This window comes from Mauremys mutica, chromosome 3, assembly GCF_020497125.1.
Source record: "Mauremys mutica isolate MM-2020 ecotype Southern chromosome 3, ASM2049712v1, whole genome shotgun sequence".
Taxonomy (NCBI): domain Eukaryota; kingdom Metazoa; phylum Chordata; order Testudines; family Geoemydidae; genus Mauremys; species Mauremys mutica.
Genome location: NC_059074.1, coordinates 121644877 through 121665212, shown reverse-complemented (window position 1 = coordinate 121665212; position 20336 = coordinate 121644877). Strand labels below are relative to the sequence as shown.

The 20336-nt window shown below is 39.9% G+C and overlaps 1 protein-coding gene across 4 annotated transcripts in view; it reads left to right on the top strand.

The window, feature by feature from the left end:
- PRKN (parkin RBR E3 ubiquitin protein ligase) overlaps window positions 1-20336 on the top strand; it is a 1207207-nt gene that overhangs the window by 790577 nt on the left and 396294 nt on the right. For all 4 annotated transcript variants that reach the window (XM_045009067.1, XM_045009066.1, XM_045009069.1 and 1 more), the window contains one exon: window positions 6554-6690. In XM_045009067.1, the coding sequence (XP_044865002.1) occupies window positions 6554-6690 (137 nt within the window). The remainder of the gene's footprint in view (window positions 1-6553; window positions 6691-20336) is intronic.

Sequence of the window (20336 nt, the reverse complement as noted above, 5' to 3'; positions counted from 1 at the left end):
ATGGAAAGCCTTTGAAGGTAGAGGAACATTGCCAAAATAAAATAAAAGAATCAATTAGAAACTCATGAGCATCTTATAAATATAGCACTTGTGGGTGGGGATAAATGCTATGATGTAGCGATGTGCCTTCCGACTTATTTATTACAAAGCAATGAATCCCACATGGCTATTTGCTTCACTGAGTGTAATCCCAGAAAGTCGGCCATATAGACATCTGCTGCTTTTTATTATTATTATTATTTGGTTAAGATTTTGATACAGCAGTGAGAAAAAACCAACTGTCACCTAAAAATGACCCCCAGGGATTTTCACAGATTCTATCAACATGTTTTCCCCCCCACACACAAATTTCTACTGGCTTTATCTACATCCCCTTGCTCCAAATTCTTCTTCTTCGTCTTTTTCTTTTTAAGGGACCGATAGATGGGGTGTGCTGTTTAACCATAATTCACACAGTCCTTTCTAAAGCTGAAGGATAAGGACTAATAGGAAAAAAAAAAACTTTTAGCCCAAGGTTTTCATAAGGTGGCAGTGAAAGATGCTTCATTTAATCCACTGTTGTGTCTGCAAATAATTCCTTATGCTAAGTAGCTCCTCACATTCATAGCTACTGCACTGACTTTTAGTACATTAATAACACCTGTCATGAGATTTTGGGATATACTAGAACAATTTATTTCCCAGTGGGGGTCTTATCTAAACAAGATCAATCTTTATATCTTTCTCCATTTAGCTCAGATTCTATAGCAATGTATCTGGTATTATCTGTGTCTTGCTGTTGCTCAGTTTGGGGAGGGCGGGATATATAGAGCAGACAACAGCTGCAACAGGATCACTGTTGTGCCACAGAGTATTTCCATACGAAGCAGAAACCATTTTATGTTAAATCTCTTCCCTGTTTCCTTGAAGTAAATGCACAGTGCTAACGTAATGCAAAGGAACCATGCGACCTTAGCACAATAACAAGTATGATGTATTATGGATCTTTTCAATGTTCAGTGTTAAATTTTCCTTTTTAAAAAGAGATGATATTCCTAATAGGTGGACAGGGACAGAGAGGTTGTATGATGGGGCACTCAACTCACACAAGCCCTGGAGGAGTTAATATAGGCAAGAAAGGCCAATTAGTCATAGTCTGCACCTGGAGGGGAGCTAGGATGCAATGAGAGATAAGCTTACCTGGGCAAAAACAGCTGGGGCTTCTATATAGCCAGGGCAATGGCAGCAGGGAAGGGGGACAAGTAGTCAGGGGTCTGCAGTCACACTGCCTGATTAGGGTTGCCAACTTTCTACTCACACAAAACCAAACACCCTTGCCCTGCCCCACCCCTTCTCTGAGGCCCTGCCCCCTGCTCACTCCATTCTCCCCCTCTGTTGCTTGGTCTCCCCACCCTCACTCACTCGCTCATTTTCATCCGTCTGGCTCAGGGGGTTGGGCTGTGGGAGGGGGTGAGGGCTCTGGGAGGGGCCAGAAATTAGGAGTTCGGGATGTGAGAGGGGGCTCTGGGCAGTGGATTCGGATGCAGGAGGAGGTGAAGGCTCCAGGTGCGGGCTCTGGGGTGGGGCCAGAGATGAGGGGTTTGGGATGCAGGAGGGTGCTCCAGGCTGGGACAGAATGGTTGGGAGCAGGATCAGGGCTGGAGCAGGGGGTTGGGGCTTACCTCAGGCGGCTTCCGGAAGCAGCAGCACGTCTCCCCTCTGGCTCCTACACGGAGGCATGTCCAGGCGGATCTGCGCGCTGCCCTGTCCGGAGGTGCTAACCACACAGCTCCCATTGGCTGCACTTCCCAGCCAATGGGAGCTGCGGAGCCAGTGCTTGGGGCGGGGACAGTGTGTGGAGCCCCTTGGCTATCCCTAGGCATAGGAGCCCGAGGGGGGACATGCTGCTGCTGCTTCCAGGAGCCATGGCAGGCAGGGAGCCTGCCTTAGCCCCGCTGTGCCACCGACCGGACTTGTAATGACCCAGTCAGCAGTTCTGACTGGAGCCGCCAGGGTCCCTTTTTGACTGGGTGTTCCAGTTCAAAACCGGACACCTGGCAACCCTATACAAGGGGGCAGGAGGAGGAGGCATTTGTAATAGGTAGTATAGGAAGCAGTCAAGAGAAAGAGCAGTAAGGACTGTGCGAGTGAAGATCTGAGGTGCTGGTTGAGGGTCCTGGATTGGAACTCAGGGTAGAAGGTGGGCCCAGATTCCCCTACAAGAGGCAGCCTATTTGGGGACTGTAAGAGACAGTCTGAAGGGAGACTTTGATAATAGTGTGGAACGGGGTGCAATTTCCATGTGACTTGTCCAGAGGGTTAAGCCATGAACAGGAAAGCACACAGCTTTGGGAGTATGAGAGAAGCCATGGAGTAAGTGAGCAAGATGATGGGCTGAGCAACCTCAGGAAGGGGCATTAGAGCATGTGGGAGTTAATCCCCGGATGGGCCACTAGGAGGCACTAGAGTGGGAAGAGAGCACCCCCTGTGACAGGCCTGTTATCTCAGGCTTTTAGGAATATCTTTTATGTAGGTTGTTTTCATTAATTTGTAACTCAGCCCAACTACTGAATACCTTCTGAGAAATATATTATTTCAGATTTACATTATTGATATTAGAAAACACTTGTATTTCACACATCTCACTGAACTCACTTTGGGTTTTATATGTCAGAGGAATTTTGTTTGGGGAATAAATGAACAAAAACTGCATATGTTTCTAGTGAAATCTCCAATTTGGGTGTGGACAATGAAACATTTGAAAACGGGATAATAAAGCATTTATTTTCATTAATACCCTAACAGAGTTCCTTTTCACCCTTCTACAGACCTGGAGGATAAAATTAGGAGGTATCAATAATTTAGGAAAATAGGTTTAAGGCCAAGAAGCCTCATTACAATATGTTCTAATTTCTCCTGCTTCTTAAGCTAAGTCAACATTCTACCTCAGGGTGAAGCCTCATTTAATCAGACACAAATGCAGTTCTAGGGGTTATTATAAAGGAGCATTCAGTATATTCACCACTTACCCCAGAATCTAGGCATGTCATCTCAACAACATGTTTATTTTTAATTGATCTAAGGAGCAAGACTTCCAATTCTGTTTTTAACCACTGCTCACTCCCAAGAAGCACTCAGTTCTGTTACAGACTCTGTGAATTCTTGGTTCTAATGGAAGTGTGAATGCCAGCTGAAACTGGCACCAGTCTCTCTCTCTATCTATCTATCTATATATTGTTTATTTAGGCATTATGACATAGGTATTTTAGACTGCAAGCATATATCTCAATCGACATAACAGTATCCATGAAAATGATGTTTTAGTGATTTGTGATGTCATCAGAACCCAGAGTTATATGTATGTAGTTTTAAAAGTTTGCTGTATTTCTGATTCAGTGAAAAAAATCATATATTTTCACAAGAAAAATGTTTTTATAAACTCATATTTAAATGTAGGTGTACACATATTTGTGTGTGTGTTTTCTTTCTGGAGAATTATTTGATTTAAAGACAGTTATGAACAGCGCTATACAAGGGAATGAGATTATGGCACTATAGGTAATTTACACAAGTAACTGACTAGTTCACTTACATAATACAGTTGTGTTAGTTGCAATTTTGTTCAGGTTTTATAGAAAAGGGAAGAATTGCACAAGTGTTATATTGCTTTTTGAGATCATATACAGGATACATTTTCCACTATTTACATTTGTGGTCTGATTTTTTTAGATGCTTCTCTAATTTTGCTGGACTCCCCATGTAGATCTCTCTTGCACATACCATCCATCTTCCCTCTGAAGCCAGGGAAAGTGAGTTGCAGGTCCAGGGATCTTCCACCTAACTTGGAAAACACTCAGATACTACAGTAGTAGCCACCAGCAACAAACCCCCTAAAAGGGAAAGATCTCCAATGGCCCAGGATGGGAAGCTTCCAGGGGTGGGAATCTTGCCTCATCCTCCTTCCCAGGAGAGGGAGTCTGCCAATGCAAATTTGGCAGGGAAGTAAAGGTGTGTCTGTGACCGAATAAGGACCTGATAGGTGCTCCTCTAGCTCTCCCTATTTATCTTGGGAATAGGCAGAGTTAGAGGAGTACGGATCAGCTCCTCATTCTAGCTGGCAGCTGTCTTTGTATAATTATTATTTATTATATTCAGAACAGCAAGTGGGCAACTAATAAGGATTAGTATAGGAGAGGTTTTATTTAATTCAGTTTTTAAGCTGCTTTACTCAGTGAAATCCTTTAAAACACAGAGCTTATATTTTAAAAGCTACCAATACACTACCATGAATTCTACAGTGTATGTGACTCTGAAGCTTATTTTCAAAAAAGATTAAACGTTTATATACAGCATCTGAAATTTATTATTGATTACATTTTGAAGTTGTATACCCACTTTGAGGACATGACGATTTATTATTTCAATGTTAGACGGGGGGCTTTCAGGCTATCTTGTGGCAGAAATTCTAGAAGCGATGGAGGTGTTGCCAACTGTTTCAATTTTTATCACAAGTGTCACGATATTTGATGGGGTTTCTTTTTAAGCCCCAGCTCCTGGGGACAGGGGAATAAGTGAAAATCTTAACTTATTTTTTTTAAAGCAAGTTTCTGTATAGTTGAAGAGGAAAGCTTGAAAATGTGTCCCAAGTACACCAAAAAAGCTTTACAAAATACAGCAAACCACCAACCCCCCTTCCTCCAAAGAAACCCAGAAGGCAAATAAAAACATTTTTTTTCATGATTTGCATGGTAATCTCATGATTTTTGGGGGCTTTACTCTTGATTTTGGAATGCTTGTGGTGGGCAGTAATGCTATGGGGCCAAAGACAGGCAAGAGGTAGTACACAACCCATATGTAGGGAATAACTTTATCAAAGGACATAGTTGCTAACACAGTTTCAAGGTAACTGCACCTGTATTCCCCCCTCTGTGGTCGACTCCAGAAGTGCCTAGTCAAGTCTCAGATCTCCAGTCGTTACCCGTCTCTGGGCAGGGACCCTTGTCCCACTTCCTTCTGATCCGGGGGGTTCGGGAGGGGTTAAGGCCTTACACTGTGATATTCCCAGCAAGACAGTCTGCCTAACCGCCACTGCCTGTGTGTTGCTTTCTTTCCAAGGGCTAAGAACAGTGTTTTTGCTAGCCATTCTACGCAAGCCCATTTTTATTATCGGACTAGCACTGCAGAAGAAACCAAAAAAAAACATGTTAAAATCTTACCAGAGGTCACCTGTCAGTCTTCAGGGGCCCTAGCAGGCCAATGTCTTTCCAACCCTTCCCTAAGGTTTGAGGCTCCCATGGACAAGAAGGTCCTGTCCATTTGCTGGATCAGAAAGAAGGCAACGAGTGAATTTAAGCTCATCCTTTTATATCAAACACTTTCTTTGTTTCCTAGTCTCTGGAAAACTCATCCTCACCAGTATATGCAAACTTCCCCATGCAGGAGAACTTCTCTGGAGTTGTTTAGTCTCAGTGACTTGTCTTATAATCGCCCACTCCTGTTGTTTCATTCGTAGAGTTGCTCCCATGGAATGGAATACAATCATACATAAATCATTCATAATTGTAATACAGTTGTCTCCAAAGTCAATGCAATATCTGTCACAGTTGTTACTTCAGAATTGATAATGAAGGTAGATCCACCAATAGGCATCTTTAGTTAATTTATGCTAGTAGTCTCAGAACTTTGTTCCTGCCATTCAGAAGACTATTGTTAGTGATTTCTGTAGGATAGTGGTTTTCTTTAATTTATATTGTGCTGTAGAAAATTTTAATTGTAAGATATTCTGGCTATAGCCTGTATGGAAGTCATAATATATCATTTATTGTTTCTGCTGTTATATGCATTTTGGGGTGCCCATCCCAGAAGTGTCTGGGCAATAAAACAAAATTATATTGTAATTTTTCAAAAGCATATTCAAGATGTTAACTCCTGGAGTGCTGATCCACACTCCAATGTTTGAGTCCTGCTGGTGCAGCAGCTATGTTTGCTGCTTGTGCAGTTTCTGAGGTTGGCCCCACCACTGGGAGAAGCTGTTGCTTCTAAATTGTCCTGAGTGCTCTCCCTCTGCACCTCCATAGGTATTCTGCCTGCCTCTGAACTCTGCATGCAGAATTCTTCTAGTCATTGTTACCAGTGCAGTGCCCTTGCTATCACGTGGCAGTGACCAGTAATGCTACTACAAGACCAGCCCTCCTTGTCAGGGTGTGAGGGCAGGCTATGAACTCTTTCAGATACTTTCTTTAGCCTACGTCTCGGATCATCCCTCTATAATCCCATCTCCTCTCTCTCCACACTAGCCTCTTGGCTCTCCTATACATGATCTTACCCTGTTTTATGAGAGACTCTTCTGGAGTGTCTGCCCATTTGAGCAGCTATCTTTATTTTTCTTTGCCTATTTGATTCTTCACCTTCCTTCAAATATCCAGTGGAAGGCCATGCTGGCATATGATTCTATATAACCAGATAGTAATAATTCTGTAACTGAATTTTTAAACTGAAATATTTTGGAATAGTTGATCTAGACAATACTGGCTACAATAACATAGCATTGCATTGTTTTTGGTATTTTTAACAGAAGTCCTGTGCTGGTGTTCCAGTGCTTGCATCGCCATGTCATCTGCCTGGACTGCTTCCATTTATACTGTGTGACTATGCTGAACGATCGCAAGTTCATCCATGACCCTGTGCTTGGCTACTCTCTCCCATGTGTTGGTAAGTTTTTGGTTTTTCTAAACTATTTTTGCCCTAACCTGCAGAAAAATACTGTTGATTTCAAATCAAGTTGTGGGGTTTTGTGCATGTTATTTTTAAAATATGTCTATGGAATTATGTGTATTAGTAGTTTCATCTGATGGAAAATATTTTTGTTATTGAAATGGCCCTTCTTGCTTTGCAAGTGAACTGGCTCTGGAGTATTAACTTGATTCTAAAGGGCATTTCTTTTATGAGCAAATGCATGCAGTTTTCACATTAGTATGTCATCATCCGAAAGCTAAAGGATGATCACAATAAGCTGAACCAAAAAAAAAAAAATCCTTGATGACCTCTACATCTCTTCTTTTGAATCAAATAAGTTGTTAACTTTGTTGACCTATCTTCAAGTGCTAATAAGAAAAGTACTCTAATAAGAATTTCAAATAGCTTTCTGGTTGATGAAGTTATCTCTACTAATTGCCACTGCGTAGAATGAAATACAGATGACCCAAGGAATGTGTTGTTATCTACTGTACCTGACTAGGAAGTGAAGTTTGGCTTATGTAGAATAAGAAGATTTATTTTGAATCTCAAAGATCTGTTTTGACAGATCAGAGACAAAAAGTTGAATCTATTATATTGTCACATAGAGAGTAAGGCTCTTACAAAGTTGCTGTGTAGGACTTCACTAGAATTTATTTTATAAATTACCTTCCCTTCACTTTACAAGCTGCAAGTAAAATGGATTTGCATTGGCTGTTAGAACGAATAGCTAATCAGTTTCATATCAACAGATGGAAGAATAATTGCAGACATTTCTTATGAGAGTGACACATTCTACATCAGGGCGTGCCTCAAATATACTAAATCTACAAGAATTAAAAACAATTCAGATTGTCTATATTTACAGCTGCTTTTAATTATTTCAACAGCATTTTAGCAGTGGCCACAAGTTCACATTTCATGACAGTGCATATGCTGCATATGTTTTTTTGCTAAGTCTTGTTTTATACATGGTAACCTCATCTGCTATTGCTTTGTGCAATGGTATTATATTGCATAAAAGGCTTCTATTTCTTTACCCCCAAATAAATAACAAATCTAGTGCAGTTTGGTTAAGATGATTTGTTCACCTCCTGGTGTTCCTTCCTTGGTTTTTCCCATGATGATGTCTGGATATTCAATGCTACTCTGTCCCCCTGCCTCCTTCCACCACAAATTAATCAGTTCCCTGCCCCACATACAAATTAATTCTTTTTTCCACTCCCTCTCTCAGTACATCAGTTCCCTTCCCAGTTCTTCCATTTGCTCCCCAAATTAATCAATGACCTCAGTAGCAGCTTTTCAAAACTGTAGCAGCCAGCTCAGCCCTCACCCTCAATCAGACTTCTTACTCCTGTAGCACTTCCCCAGATTCAGCCCTGATGTTCTCACCTGATGGCTCTTCTCCTCTGCTCCTAGCTGCATCATTGTATGTATGTATTTGATTGCTGGTATTACACCCACAATGTGCTAGGCACTTCCAACACATCTTGAAGCACCATTTTCTCAGTCCAGGGGTTCTGCTCTACTTGTTCCATTGCTTTAAGAGGACACCAGTAAATCTTCTGTGATTTTTTGTCCCCTACCTGGAGATAAGGGCCTAGGTATCTTCTGCTCCCTTCTCTAGGCGTGGGGTGGGTATTGCTGGAGCTGAGTGGTTGGAGAGATCTGAGGGAAGGCACAGGAGAAAGATGCACAGAGGCAGGGTACAAGTGCTCAGGGCCTTGCCTCACCGGGGTGAGGGGGGAACAGGCTTTGTCTAAAGTAGTGGGAGCCTGAAAGATTCAGTGGGAACAGTGACTGCTCTGCTGCCCAACTGAGGCAGCATGCATATAGCTCCCCTACAGGCCTGATAGTATAACAATAGCTGCTGGGCTCTCACCAGTCCTCAACGACAGTATTGCTTACACTCTTTTTACTGTTATAAAGATACTCTTCCCAACAGTATTACCAACCTTAAGGGCTCAAAAATCATGAGTCAGAAGCCAAAAATCATGAGATTAAAATAATAATAATAATTATTATTATTATTTTTTTCTTTTTCTTGTTGGTTTTTGAGACTAAAGGATGTACCGAGGTCACATTTTCAAGCTTTTCTCTGTAACCATGAAGGCTAGTGTTGTATCTTTTGCTCTTGACCCAACAAAAATAATGGAAAGCAACTACATAGGCACAGCTGGACCCTAAATGCCTGTGTTTAATAAATATGCACAAACATGGAAGGCCTAGCTACATACACACTGCTTCCCGGGCTGGCTCCGGTGGCTTCTATTTCATAAAACACAGTGAGCACCAATAGAGTGCTCATAAACTATTTAAAGGTATATTGTCCTATTCCTACATACTACAATTTACTTTACAAACAAACAAACAAACAACCCTGGAAACTGAGATTCTCATATAATTGCACGAGGATTCAAGAATAACAGCAAATATCTTGGGACTCATGATACAACCCTGCAAAAAGGTCTAGAAATATCTGGGTTTTTTAAATGAAACTTGGGATTCTATAGAAGCTGGTGGTATTTGTCCTACTTGCCCAGGAAAACTCCCTAGTACGAATGGAATTTAGAGCCTCTTCATCTCCAAATCATAAACCCAATCTGAGCCCCAGGTTGGTAATGATTGAAAGGTCACTGATTTTTGTCCTATGTGAAATGAGTCAGTGATCTCAGTTCAGTTTCTGGTGGATAGATGATGTTTACATATCATCAGAACTGTTTTTAAGCTGACAATTATCAGCAATCTCATCATGGATGGTCCATGAATTGGCCTTGGGGGCAAATTTTAAAAGGTATTTAGGCACCTAAAGATACAGATAGTGGGATTTTTCAGATGCACTTAGGCACCTAGCTCCCATTTTTAGGTGCTTAAATACCTTTTAAAATCTAGCCCTTGGTCACTGATTACCTCGTTCCTCTTATAGATAGTCCATCAAAACAGAATGCCAAAACTGTGGGGCAATGTTGGAAAACATGAGCTGCTGTTAGCTGCTCTGCTGCTTTCAGCAATGCAGACTTCAGCCACCAGAGCTGTCAGTCCAGTACCTTTCACCAACTGTAAATTCAAGTAGAAAAATACAGGACAATAACCTTTGATGTTGATTTCCAAACATCACGGCAGTGCTTATTAAACAATACACTATTGTATAAATTTCATATTTAATCCTTAGGAAAATATAGATATGTTTGGCTCAACTTTTTCTAGCTTGCACCTATGAAAACCCAGAAATTATTTCCTCTCAAATAAAACAGGTGCAATTGTGCACACTAATAGATTATTATTTATCTTACTCTGACAATATTTGTCCACTGCAATTTCTCACTACCAGGAATTAACCCAACACAAAAAGCTAGATCAGAATTTCATCAAAGTTTGGAGTGTTGAGATTTGAGGTTTGGTTTGGGCTGATCTCTAACAGGAATATGGAACTAACCCACTTTTAGTATAATGAGACCAATATTGTAATAAGGTAAACAACTATTAAGTGCACACAAGCAAATATTTCTTTATAAAGGTCAAATCCTTATACTGTGTCATTGCACACATTTAAAAAGTAACATGCTCTAGATGTATTTATGGTACTGTATATGGGAAACATTAATGTCACAGCTTCGCTCTTCTACAAGTATTATTTCAGTTGTCCACTTTCAAATAAAAGTGGAATTACTTAAAATTCACTTCATTTGTCTAACGCATGTCCTAGAACTGTAAAGTTGGGCTTACTCTTGTAATTAAGCTTATTTAGGTTGTTTGCATGTGCAAATTAGTTCTCTTTGCAGTGTTTTTGAACAATATAGATAACATAATGGACATTGCCTGAAGTTTCCATTAACATTTGACTTGCTGTTCTGATTTTTATACAGACATAACAGATTTTTAATATCTTTTATTGAATCAATCTAGAGGTCAAAATACCACACACAATAAAAGAAAAATAAACAGCAGCAATTACAGCAAAGGATCACTGTGACTGACAAGATCAGTGTTACCATATTCGCATAATAATTTGAGTAGGCAAAAATCTATTGCATGGATTTTCGATGAACAACGCTTCTCAGATAAATAGAATCACTTGCTGACATATTCTGAAAGGTGGATTGTTATTACACGTGTACTTTGCCTGGTCATACTGCTATTTATCTGATTTCTGTTGCATGACTGACTTAACCAGAAGACAGTATAGTGTTAGAAGGCAAGTTATGTCAGCTTATGATCTCTGATCTATCACTTTGAAAATGACATAGCGTCACTCAGTTCTTGTACTAAATGTATCATTTTGATTTTTAGAAGAATGAAATTTATTCTTTAGTGCCTAGCTACTATCTAGCATCATTCAGCACCATGCCAGTTGAAAATAGGCAACATCCAGGTCTACTGCTCTGATTACTACACTCCAGTATGTTGATAGGGTTATGTGCTCAGAATAATGTAGCAGCCCTCGTATCAGTGGAGACAAAGAATTTGCAGATAAAAGGTGGTTGTATTATACTGGTCATTAAAATAAAAAAAATTACAAATTATACTCTCTCTGCCCTTGTTTTATGGCAACAAAAAATGTATCCCATCTCTCTGTATGGTGTCTTGTGTTAATGAGGCTTCATGCATAGAAATTTCTGTGAGTGGTGACCTCTAAGTATCTTTGAAATAATTAATAAGGTGCTTAGAGGGTCAATTTTGCATATGCATGAAAGATGATTTATGGTTGTTTAGTTACTGTGCAGGGCACTGGAATCTCGTTGCATTACCTCATACAGGAAATGTATACACACAGTATATTAGCCACTTTAAAGAGGCACTGTTCTTACCATCACGACTCCATTTAAAAAACAGAGTGATAGCAATAAGGGATTTTAGCCCATAGGGTAATATGTATGAGAAAACAGGTCTTTGACAGAGGAAAAGATGAGGGGGCCAGGGAAATCCAAGGTTTTACATTGCTGTAAGCACACTGCAAAAATGTTATCATATGTGTGATGTATTTTAAAGAGGTCTGGATAAAAGATGCTATTCCCATGATCACTGTAAAACTCTGTTGAATCTGGGCCTAATCCTACTGCTACCACATATAAAAAAGTGCAATTACTGCCAGTGTGGGTATGGAACTGCCAACAGAAAGGAAAAGGCTCTAAAGTATAATAAATTGTTTTAAAGAGCCATCTTCCATTGAAAGAATGCTGCTGGTGAATGATTAAGGAAGCACACATTTTAAGATTAAACCATTTTATCCCCATCATATTCCATTTGTGAAATGACTGGATGTTTTTGCACTATGGAAAATGCTGATGTAGTGATAAAGCTATGTACTATCCATGAGTACAATAGTTACAAAAAGAGGGAATAAGAATAGTTGTCAATATATTTAAAAAGGCTGAAATGTGTAGAGTAAGTATAGTTACAAGTAAAAGGAAGGAAAAGCAGGATTTTATATTTTATTACTCACGAAGCACACTGACAGGGCATTTAGGGGCTACCTGTATTGATAGTGAAAGATAAAAGATTATTATTTAAAATTGTGTCTGGAAACTCAATGGGTGTATCAAGTTCTAGTGATGGATCTTTAAAAGCAGATCTTTTGTGCTGTCAGGAAAGGTGTGCCCAACCTCAAACCAAAGCAGATAGTGCTCAGTCCATGACAGGGGAATATCTTTCCTGCATATTTCCACTTCCACACCAAACACCAGGAGTAAAATCCTGACTCCACTGAAGCCTCTGGCAGTTTTACCATTGACTTCAGTGGAGTCAAGATTTCATCCCAGATCTGGAGTGAACCTGGCCTTATATGTGGATTCTACAACTTGGAACAGTTGCATGGTTGCTATGGCATCCATGAAATTTTGAACCAATAGAGAAAAAACATCTTGCAGACTAACAATGAAATCACCAAGTAGTATCTGTCTCATTGGTCACCAACTTGCATTCAACATCATGAAGCAAGGCTTCTGGCTTCTTATATTATTTTCTGAAAATTCAGTCATGAGAGAGAAGACTTGAAAGAATGAACAAGGTATACAGAAAAAGGTGCGGAATAGATGGATAGGAGAAGAAGGAATCATGGACTGAAAGGGAAAACTGAAGGAACTCAGAGGGGGAAAGAGGAAGGAAAGAAAGTGGTGAAGTGCACAGGAATGGGTGGGTGTTAAAACGAAAAAAGGATAAGAGGGTAAAGTTAAGGGAAAGGAATAATGAGAGAGGTAAAGACACAGGAAAGATGAAATAAGGGAATAATTGTTTCATGTGATATCCCATCCCACATTATAATTTGTATGTCTTCTATGGCAGGCTTGGGAGGTTGAGGAATATATGTGTGTGTATATGTGGATAACCCCAAATTGAATTTAATCCAGAAACATGGCAGTAGGTTGTTTCATATTTGGACTCAGTTCCGTGAAGGGGAAACATCTAGCCTTTGGTCTTAAAAAGATTGAATATATAATAGCAGATGCCAATTATTACAGAGAAATCCCAGAGAAAGTTCTAATTTATACTCCTGTATGTGCTGGTGAAAGAGGGAGGTCTGACCTTTCCATGGCAAGATAACTACAGGTTTCCTGTTGGGTTGGTTTATATCTGAGAGGAGACTCTATTGCAGTGTAGTACCATTTCTGAGAAGTGCTGTACAAGCAGCAGAATCCTCTACAGGGAGAAATCATTACTAGCTGCTTCTTCCGACCACCCATAAATAAGCTGCAGGGACCAATCGTGGCACATTCATCATGTGTTTAGTCTCTGCAGTCTGGTGATTAATATTCCCTGAGTCACTTTCTGAGCTTTGGTCTCCCACATGGCAGCCTGTAGAGCTACTGCCACATCACAGAACCTGCTAAGGAAGTTGTTCTTCAAGTAGAAGTTGGCTTTAATTAAATTTCTGTGTCTGGAAAGTTAAAATCTAATTTTCTTTTTGACATTTTCTTTATTACTACTTAGACAAAATTATGAAAACAATTAATCCCTGGGAAGCAGACACTGGCATTATAAGGGGTACACAAATATTGCATATAAATAATACTAATAATCACCAATCTGTTATAATTTATTGATGTAAGATCTGATTTACGAGTTTTAATAAAAATGGTTTTTTATATAGCAGATGTACCAAATGACTGCACAAGGTAGGTGGGTACTGGTGGGGGATTTTAACAAGCACCATGATTCAGACTCCATCTCCATGAAATGTGACATTGATTAGGCGTTTTCTATCCTCCCAGACACATTGTTTTTAAAAAAAAGTGAGGGGAGGGGAGGGGGCAGGCAAGGTGTCTGAATGACCCAGAGCACTGGCAATGAAATAAAGATTTCTAGGTCATGGACTGGATTTGAACCAAAGACAACAGTGGCTGAAATTGTCATCTGATGTGAGTGGCCTGTGTGCAGTAAGTTGGTGCTTTACTTTCTATCTCTAGTGGATAAATATTCACATTTCGAAACTCATCTCAGCTGGCACTAATTTGTATCCTGGTTTTCAGTCTCAAGAAAAAGGCAAAATGTTACATGAGCATGGAGATGGAACTTCACTCTCAGAGGAGAAGCATTCTCTGAAGATCAGAAGTGAGGCACGTAGGTGGGGCAGCATGATTACGTTTTCACAGCTGTTCCACCAGGGGGATGTAATCTGCAGAGTGGTTTTATCAACAGTCTTTTATATTAAATAAAAAATATTTTAAAAATCAGAACCATTGCAAAATTGTATCATATCGCTTGTGTCAACGTGTAAACTAATGAATCAGGCAGCAGCAAGCTGACATCTCCACACAGCTGATACATTTTTATTTAGGACCTATTGCCCCAGACCTGTTTCAAATGAAGACTCTTGTCCTGGTTACTGCTGGATGATTTACCTGACTATAATTCATTACGGTTTAGTCAGTGTGCTAGATGGATTGTTACTGTCAACATACAGAATATCTAGATGAGGCTCTAGCAAAGAGTGTTCATGTTTGGGAAATAGATCAATGGGACTACTCGTGCAAGCAAGTGCTACTCAAATTAAGTAAGGATTGCAGAATCAGGACCCATGGTAGCAAAGAGATATCAAAATAGCAAACCATCTGTATTGATTTGCCAAAATTACAATTTTGCAAAAAGGGTTAATTTTATTCATGAATGAGCATTTGTGTACACACAGGCCCTGATTCAGAAAGACACTGAAGCATGAGCCTAATTAACCACAAGGAGTTCTACTGAGGTCAATGTAACTGTTCACCTGCTTATAGGTAGCTATCTGCATAGGTACTTCAGTGAATTTGGGCCTTAGAGGGGAAGGTTGAAGGACTAACAAATTGATTTACTCAATTTCCCATTTAAAAAAAATGCTTAGCAATCATAAGCGATGGCCACAGCAACAGCACTTGCCAAGCACATTTAGAGTCAGTGCATTTCCTGTAATATTGTATGCTTTGTTCTTAAAAATATGAGGAGGGATACTAACAGTTTGAATGGCGTAATTTGCAAGGGTGGGGTGGCTAGCACTATTGTAGAGGCTCAGGGATAGCCTCCAGTGGGAAATTTTCTGGTAAGAATGGACATTTGATACAATCTGATCCATTCCTAAGGCCAGGGATACAAGGCAGAGCAAAGAGGAAATTAACTCCACCAGAGGGAGAAAAATCTTCCCCCATCCACCTGTTTGTTCAGACACTAGTGTAGCACAGGTGTTGTGGTTTTTTTTTAATGCAAGGAATATGTGCCCCACAAGGGATGTTTATCTTTCAGTGCAAGAGGTTAAAGGAAAGGACAAAAGAGAGATAAAGGATGAGCCTTAAGAAAGTAATATCCATAGCTATGTCAACAAGCAAAGAGAAGACAAGGAGAAAGCACCCCTTGGGGAGGAGGAATGATTCAACACCACTGGAAAAATCTACTGTAAAATGACTCTGACAACCAAGAGAATGCCAATAATTAGAGCAAGCTTTGGATCATCAGTTTCCCATGCCAATATTTTATGAGTTCCCTGATGGATCTTTTTGGTGATACCACAGCTATCCATTAATGGCCAGAGATACGCAGAGCAGAGCTTATCGTCAGAAATGCCCATTCTGTTCAACGGGTTAATGAAAGACGTAGGATGGAAAATGTTGTAGTTTCTTTTTCCTATGATTTTAATTACTCCCTGCCTGTCACCGCACGTGTGTGCGCAAACACATACATCTAGCTTACACATGGTTATAGGGATTTTAGTCTTTTAAAAAATATTACAGAGGATGCCAAAGGCCCTACTTTATCTGTCAATCCTTTTCCTTCTCTTCTCTCTTTCCTTTCTCCCTAGATTCTTGAACTTTTTTTTAAAAAATTGGATGTAAAATTGAGGAGCATGCTGTGAAAATTGTAAGCCGTACCAGGATGTGCAACTATAGCCTCTTGATGCAGTTCTTGGATGGGTGAAGTCACACAGGTCCAGCCCTATGCCTTACAACACAACTGTGCCAGTATCCTGCTAATGCATGTGCTGTTGTGGCTCCTATTTATATTTAATTAACCAAATTATGCAGGGTAGATATCCAGCAGTATTAATATTAAATCAGCACACAAAGTAACCATCCCATTTTGGACACAGTGGTCCTGACAGTGAACTCACTTTATACAAATGTGAATTATGAATAACTGAGCTGATGTCAGGAGTTACAGTGCTGTGAAATTAGTGAAGTGAGATCGAAGTCAGGGCCTAGAGGGAGGTGGACATCTGCCAGGGAAATACAATCAAATTAACTTATTAAATAAAAATTAAAATGCTTTGCTTTTCTTGTTTCTCCACCCTTCTTCCATTTCTTTGTTTCCTTTTACTCTCCTTGCATCCCAGACTTGGCGTATCACTTTCCATACCACATTACTTCTGTTTGCAATTTGTCTAGTTTATTTTTCTTTTCTTTCTGTTCTCTTCCTTGCTTTCCTTGAAAAACAGCATCTATTTTTTTCATATTCACCGTCCATCAAGATAATGTGGGAGATGGAATCTCCTTGCCCTCCTACGTGGTGGTCTCTTTTATCCTTGTTTCTCTTCCTTTTATTTCTCTTGCTCACCACTATTCTTAGCTCTCTGTACACTTTTTGCTGTCTCCTGAATCCCCTCCTCCTCCATCCTTTTTTTCTATTCTTCTCTTGGGTTTACTATCTCCTCCCTTTCTCTGCCTTCAAGTTAGGATTGCAGTCTCTCTTGATGTCTCCTGTGAGGTCGTCAAAGAGATCAGGTCCCCAGAGGAGTGAAGAAGAGGGACTCAGGAGGAAAGGTAGAAAGGGAACCTCTTTTTCTGCCAATGATCATTGAGAAAGGGTGTTCAATGTCGTTGCTTGGCTTGAGTAGGTTCTGTGAACCAGCCAGCTCTGGGCCAGGTGGCTGATCTCTTTCCTTCCTATTGTTGGTTGGCTCCTCTGTTTCCAACCACAATCTGAGGAACCAGCAAACAGAAAGAGCAAGAACATTCTCAGCCACCGTCTTTATGTAGAGTTGCCAGTTTTGGTTGGAGGTATTCCTGGAAGTTTCATCACATGACCATCTTTAATGAAAGATTAATTTTTTATTCCTGGAGACTACAGAGCAATCCTGGAGGATTGGCAACCATATCAGTATGCCAAGTTATCTGAACAACACTCCTAGTGGAAGGAGGAAAGAGGAAATGATGGTGGTATATTGAGGACTGTGTTGAAATTGGAAGTTATCACTCTAGGAGGCCAGGGTGTTTCATGGTCCTGCTTGCTTGCAGGCTATGGGACTCTGTAGGGAAATGTGTGATCAGAGTTAGTATGGAACAAGCCAGCCTAGAATAAGGTGGGAGTGAGTTGTGCCTTGCTGCCTTATGGAGCAGCCTGCTTTGTTTCTCTGTGTTTTTGGATTATTGAGTGTTATCATTTTGAATTCTAAGAAATAAAATTGTTATGCTGCAACCTTCCAGAAAGAATATTGATGTTATAATCTAATTTCTCTGAGTTAATGCCAAGAACATATGTTAGAGATAAAAACTTCCTGATAGCTCGGCCCGTGTCTGCTGCATGCAGGACAAATCCACTGGTTAGTGGGATGCAGGACTATCATGTTGAAGCAGTTTTCTCCTGTGAAATGGCTGATTCTTGGCAACCTTTTCACTGACCATGATATCCAGGAAAAAACTCCAGTACAGTCCTGTTGTTTTCTCCTCCTTTCCTCTGCATCCACACACACCCATGCGCAAAATGAGAGCCATCAGTGCGGTTTGCAGCCAGTTAAAATGCGATCTAAAGCATCAGAAAGTTGAAAAGTCCTGTTGTTTGATTTCTGCTGTGCCTGTAATGTAGTAAATCATAATACCAGGGACAAAGGAAACTCAGCTTGTCAGTTAAATAGGGTAGCTGGCACAGTCAGATTTTGTTTTTCATGATCCATTGCCCCAAGAAATATCCTCTATTTATATCACTGCTGGAGGAGGGCTGGAAATTATGGAGGCGTTTTTTGGTAATAGCTGCTAGCAGGGGGACAGCATATACCAGGGAGGCTGGAATGAGACTCTCAGGTAAATAATAAGCACTTTAGAAAAACTACCTAATTACCTAATTTACCACTTGGAGCTGTTCCAGTCACTTGGGAAAATAATGTGCGTTTTGTAAAACTGCCTAATTATTAATTTGCTAAGGAAGCCATTGCACACTTTTGGGTAAGTAGCGTATATTTTATAACATTCCATAATGGTTCCTTATTTAAAAATAAAAATAAAAAACCCGCCCCTCTCCCAAGAAAAGGGGAAAAAACGTTGTGGCTGAGAAAATCTTTTATTTCTCTGGAGTCTGTGGTGATTGATAATTTCCCTTACATGAAAATATATTACTAACATTTATGGTGGTTTTGGTCTGTTACTGGAGAGTACTATAGTATTTCTGTAAAGGTCTTTACTTGGGCTTAAAACAATCTTTTCATTTTTAACTGGAAGTACACCTGAGACATTCACACGACCATACTTGTTGAGGGCATTCTGCATGAATGGTGAGGTCTGAGGACATTAATGAATCGGACTGAATGCTTGGCTTTTATTAAAACTACAGTACAGTGTTGTGACTTAGTAACCATACAGGATCCTGGCACTATAGGTGACAGCATTCCATTTCAGTAGTATAAATAAATAAGTATACAGCATTGCTATAATTAGTTACTGAAAAGAGACCTACATGCCTGATGTATGTTAGAATTAAAATAAATAATTTTCACTTTGTACCCTTCACTGCAGATGGAGTTATTCATTGTAGTGGTATGTATATATATTTCCCTCTTTCCACCTGTGATTTTTAAATAGGCTCTCTGTTAACTTTCTTTCTGAACCTTTTCTTTACTAGACTAGCTTTTGCTACTATCATGAGAACAGTACTGTATTTTCTTCACTCTCCTGGGAATTATTGTATTTTTAAGTGGTGAAGTCCTCTCAGGGGGTTAGGCTTGCTTTTATAGAAAATTATGAGAAGATAGGAATCATTTAAGTGAGAATATTCTTCAAAAAACTGTTAAATATTGACAGATAGTATATTTACCTGAATTAAAAATTTAATTGATATCGTTCATAATTATATTACCAATAGAAACAGATACTGTGTTGGCAGTAGAGTTCCTAACACACTTATTTTCCCATCAATTAAATTCTATATTTATTTTAACAAGTACAAAGTGTCCAGTAGCATTTGGGGAAAAAAATCAGTACCATGATATTAGATGATATTTTAATTACAGAAGTGAACATAAAAGCTTAATTCAGGAACACATGGTTTAATGGCCTGATCCAGGAAGGTGCTATGCACCATCAACTCCCACTGACTTCAGCTGGACTTAAGGGTATACAACATCTTCCCACAGTTACTTTTCACCTCACAGGAACAAGGTGCAGAATTTAAAAAAAGACATGGCTATCTTGTACTGTATTTCTATTGTAAATTATCAGAGGGGTAGCTGTGTTAGTCTGGATCTGTAAAAGCAGCAAAGAGTCCTGTGGCACTTTATAGACTAACAGACGTATTGGAGCATGAGCTTTCGTGGGTGAATACCCACTTCGTCGGATGCAAGATGAAGTGGGTATTCACCCACGAAAGCTCATGCTCCAATACGTCTGTTAGTCTATAAGGTGTCACAGGACTCTTTGCTGCTCTATTGCAAATGTGTCCCCAAAGTGCCCAACTTCTATTGAACCTCATGGGACTTGTTCCAGAATCCTAGAACTATAGAATATTAACAAGGAAGAAATTATAACAAGCGGGGAAAGGTACTTTTGGGTTCCATCCTATACCCATTGAAGTAAATTGAGTGTTGCTATTAACTATGCCTTAACCTAGTGAAGCACTTGAGAGCTTGCATAACTTGAAGCTTATGAAAACAACAAGGGGTCCAGTGGCACCTTAAAGACTAACAGATTTATTTCAGCATAAGCTTTTGTGGGTAAAAACCCACTTCTTCAGAGGCATGATCTGAAGAAGTGGGTTTTTTACCCACAAAAGCTTATGCCCAAATAAATCTGTTAGTCTTTTAGGTGCCACCGGACACCTCGTTGTTTTTGTGGATACAGTCTAACATGGCTACCCCTCTGATACTTGAAGCTTATGATTAATTCCACTGACGTCAATGGGACTACGTATGTGCTTAAAGGTATGCACATACTTATGTGCCCTTTTGGATCAGG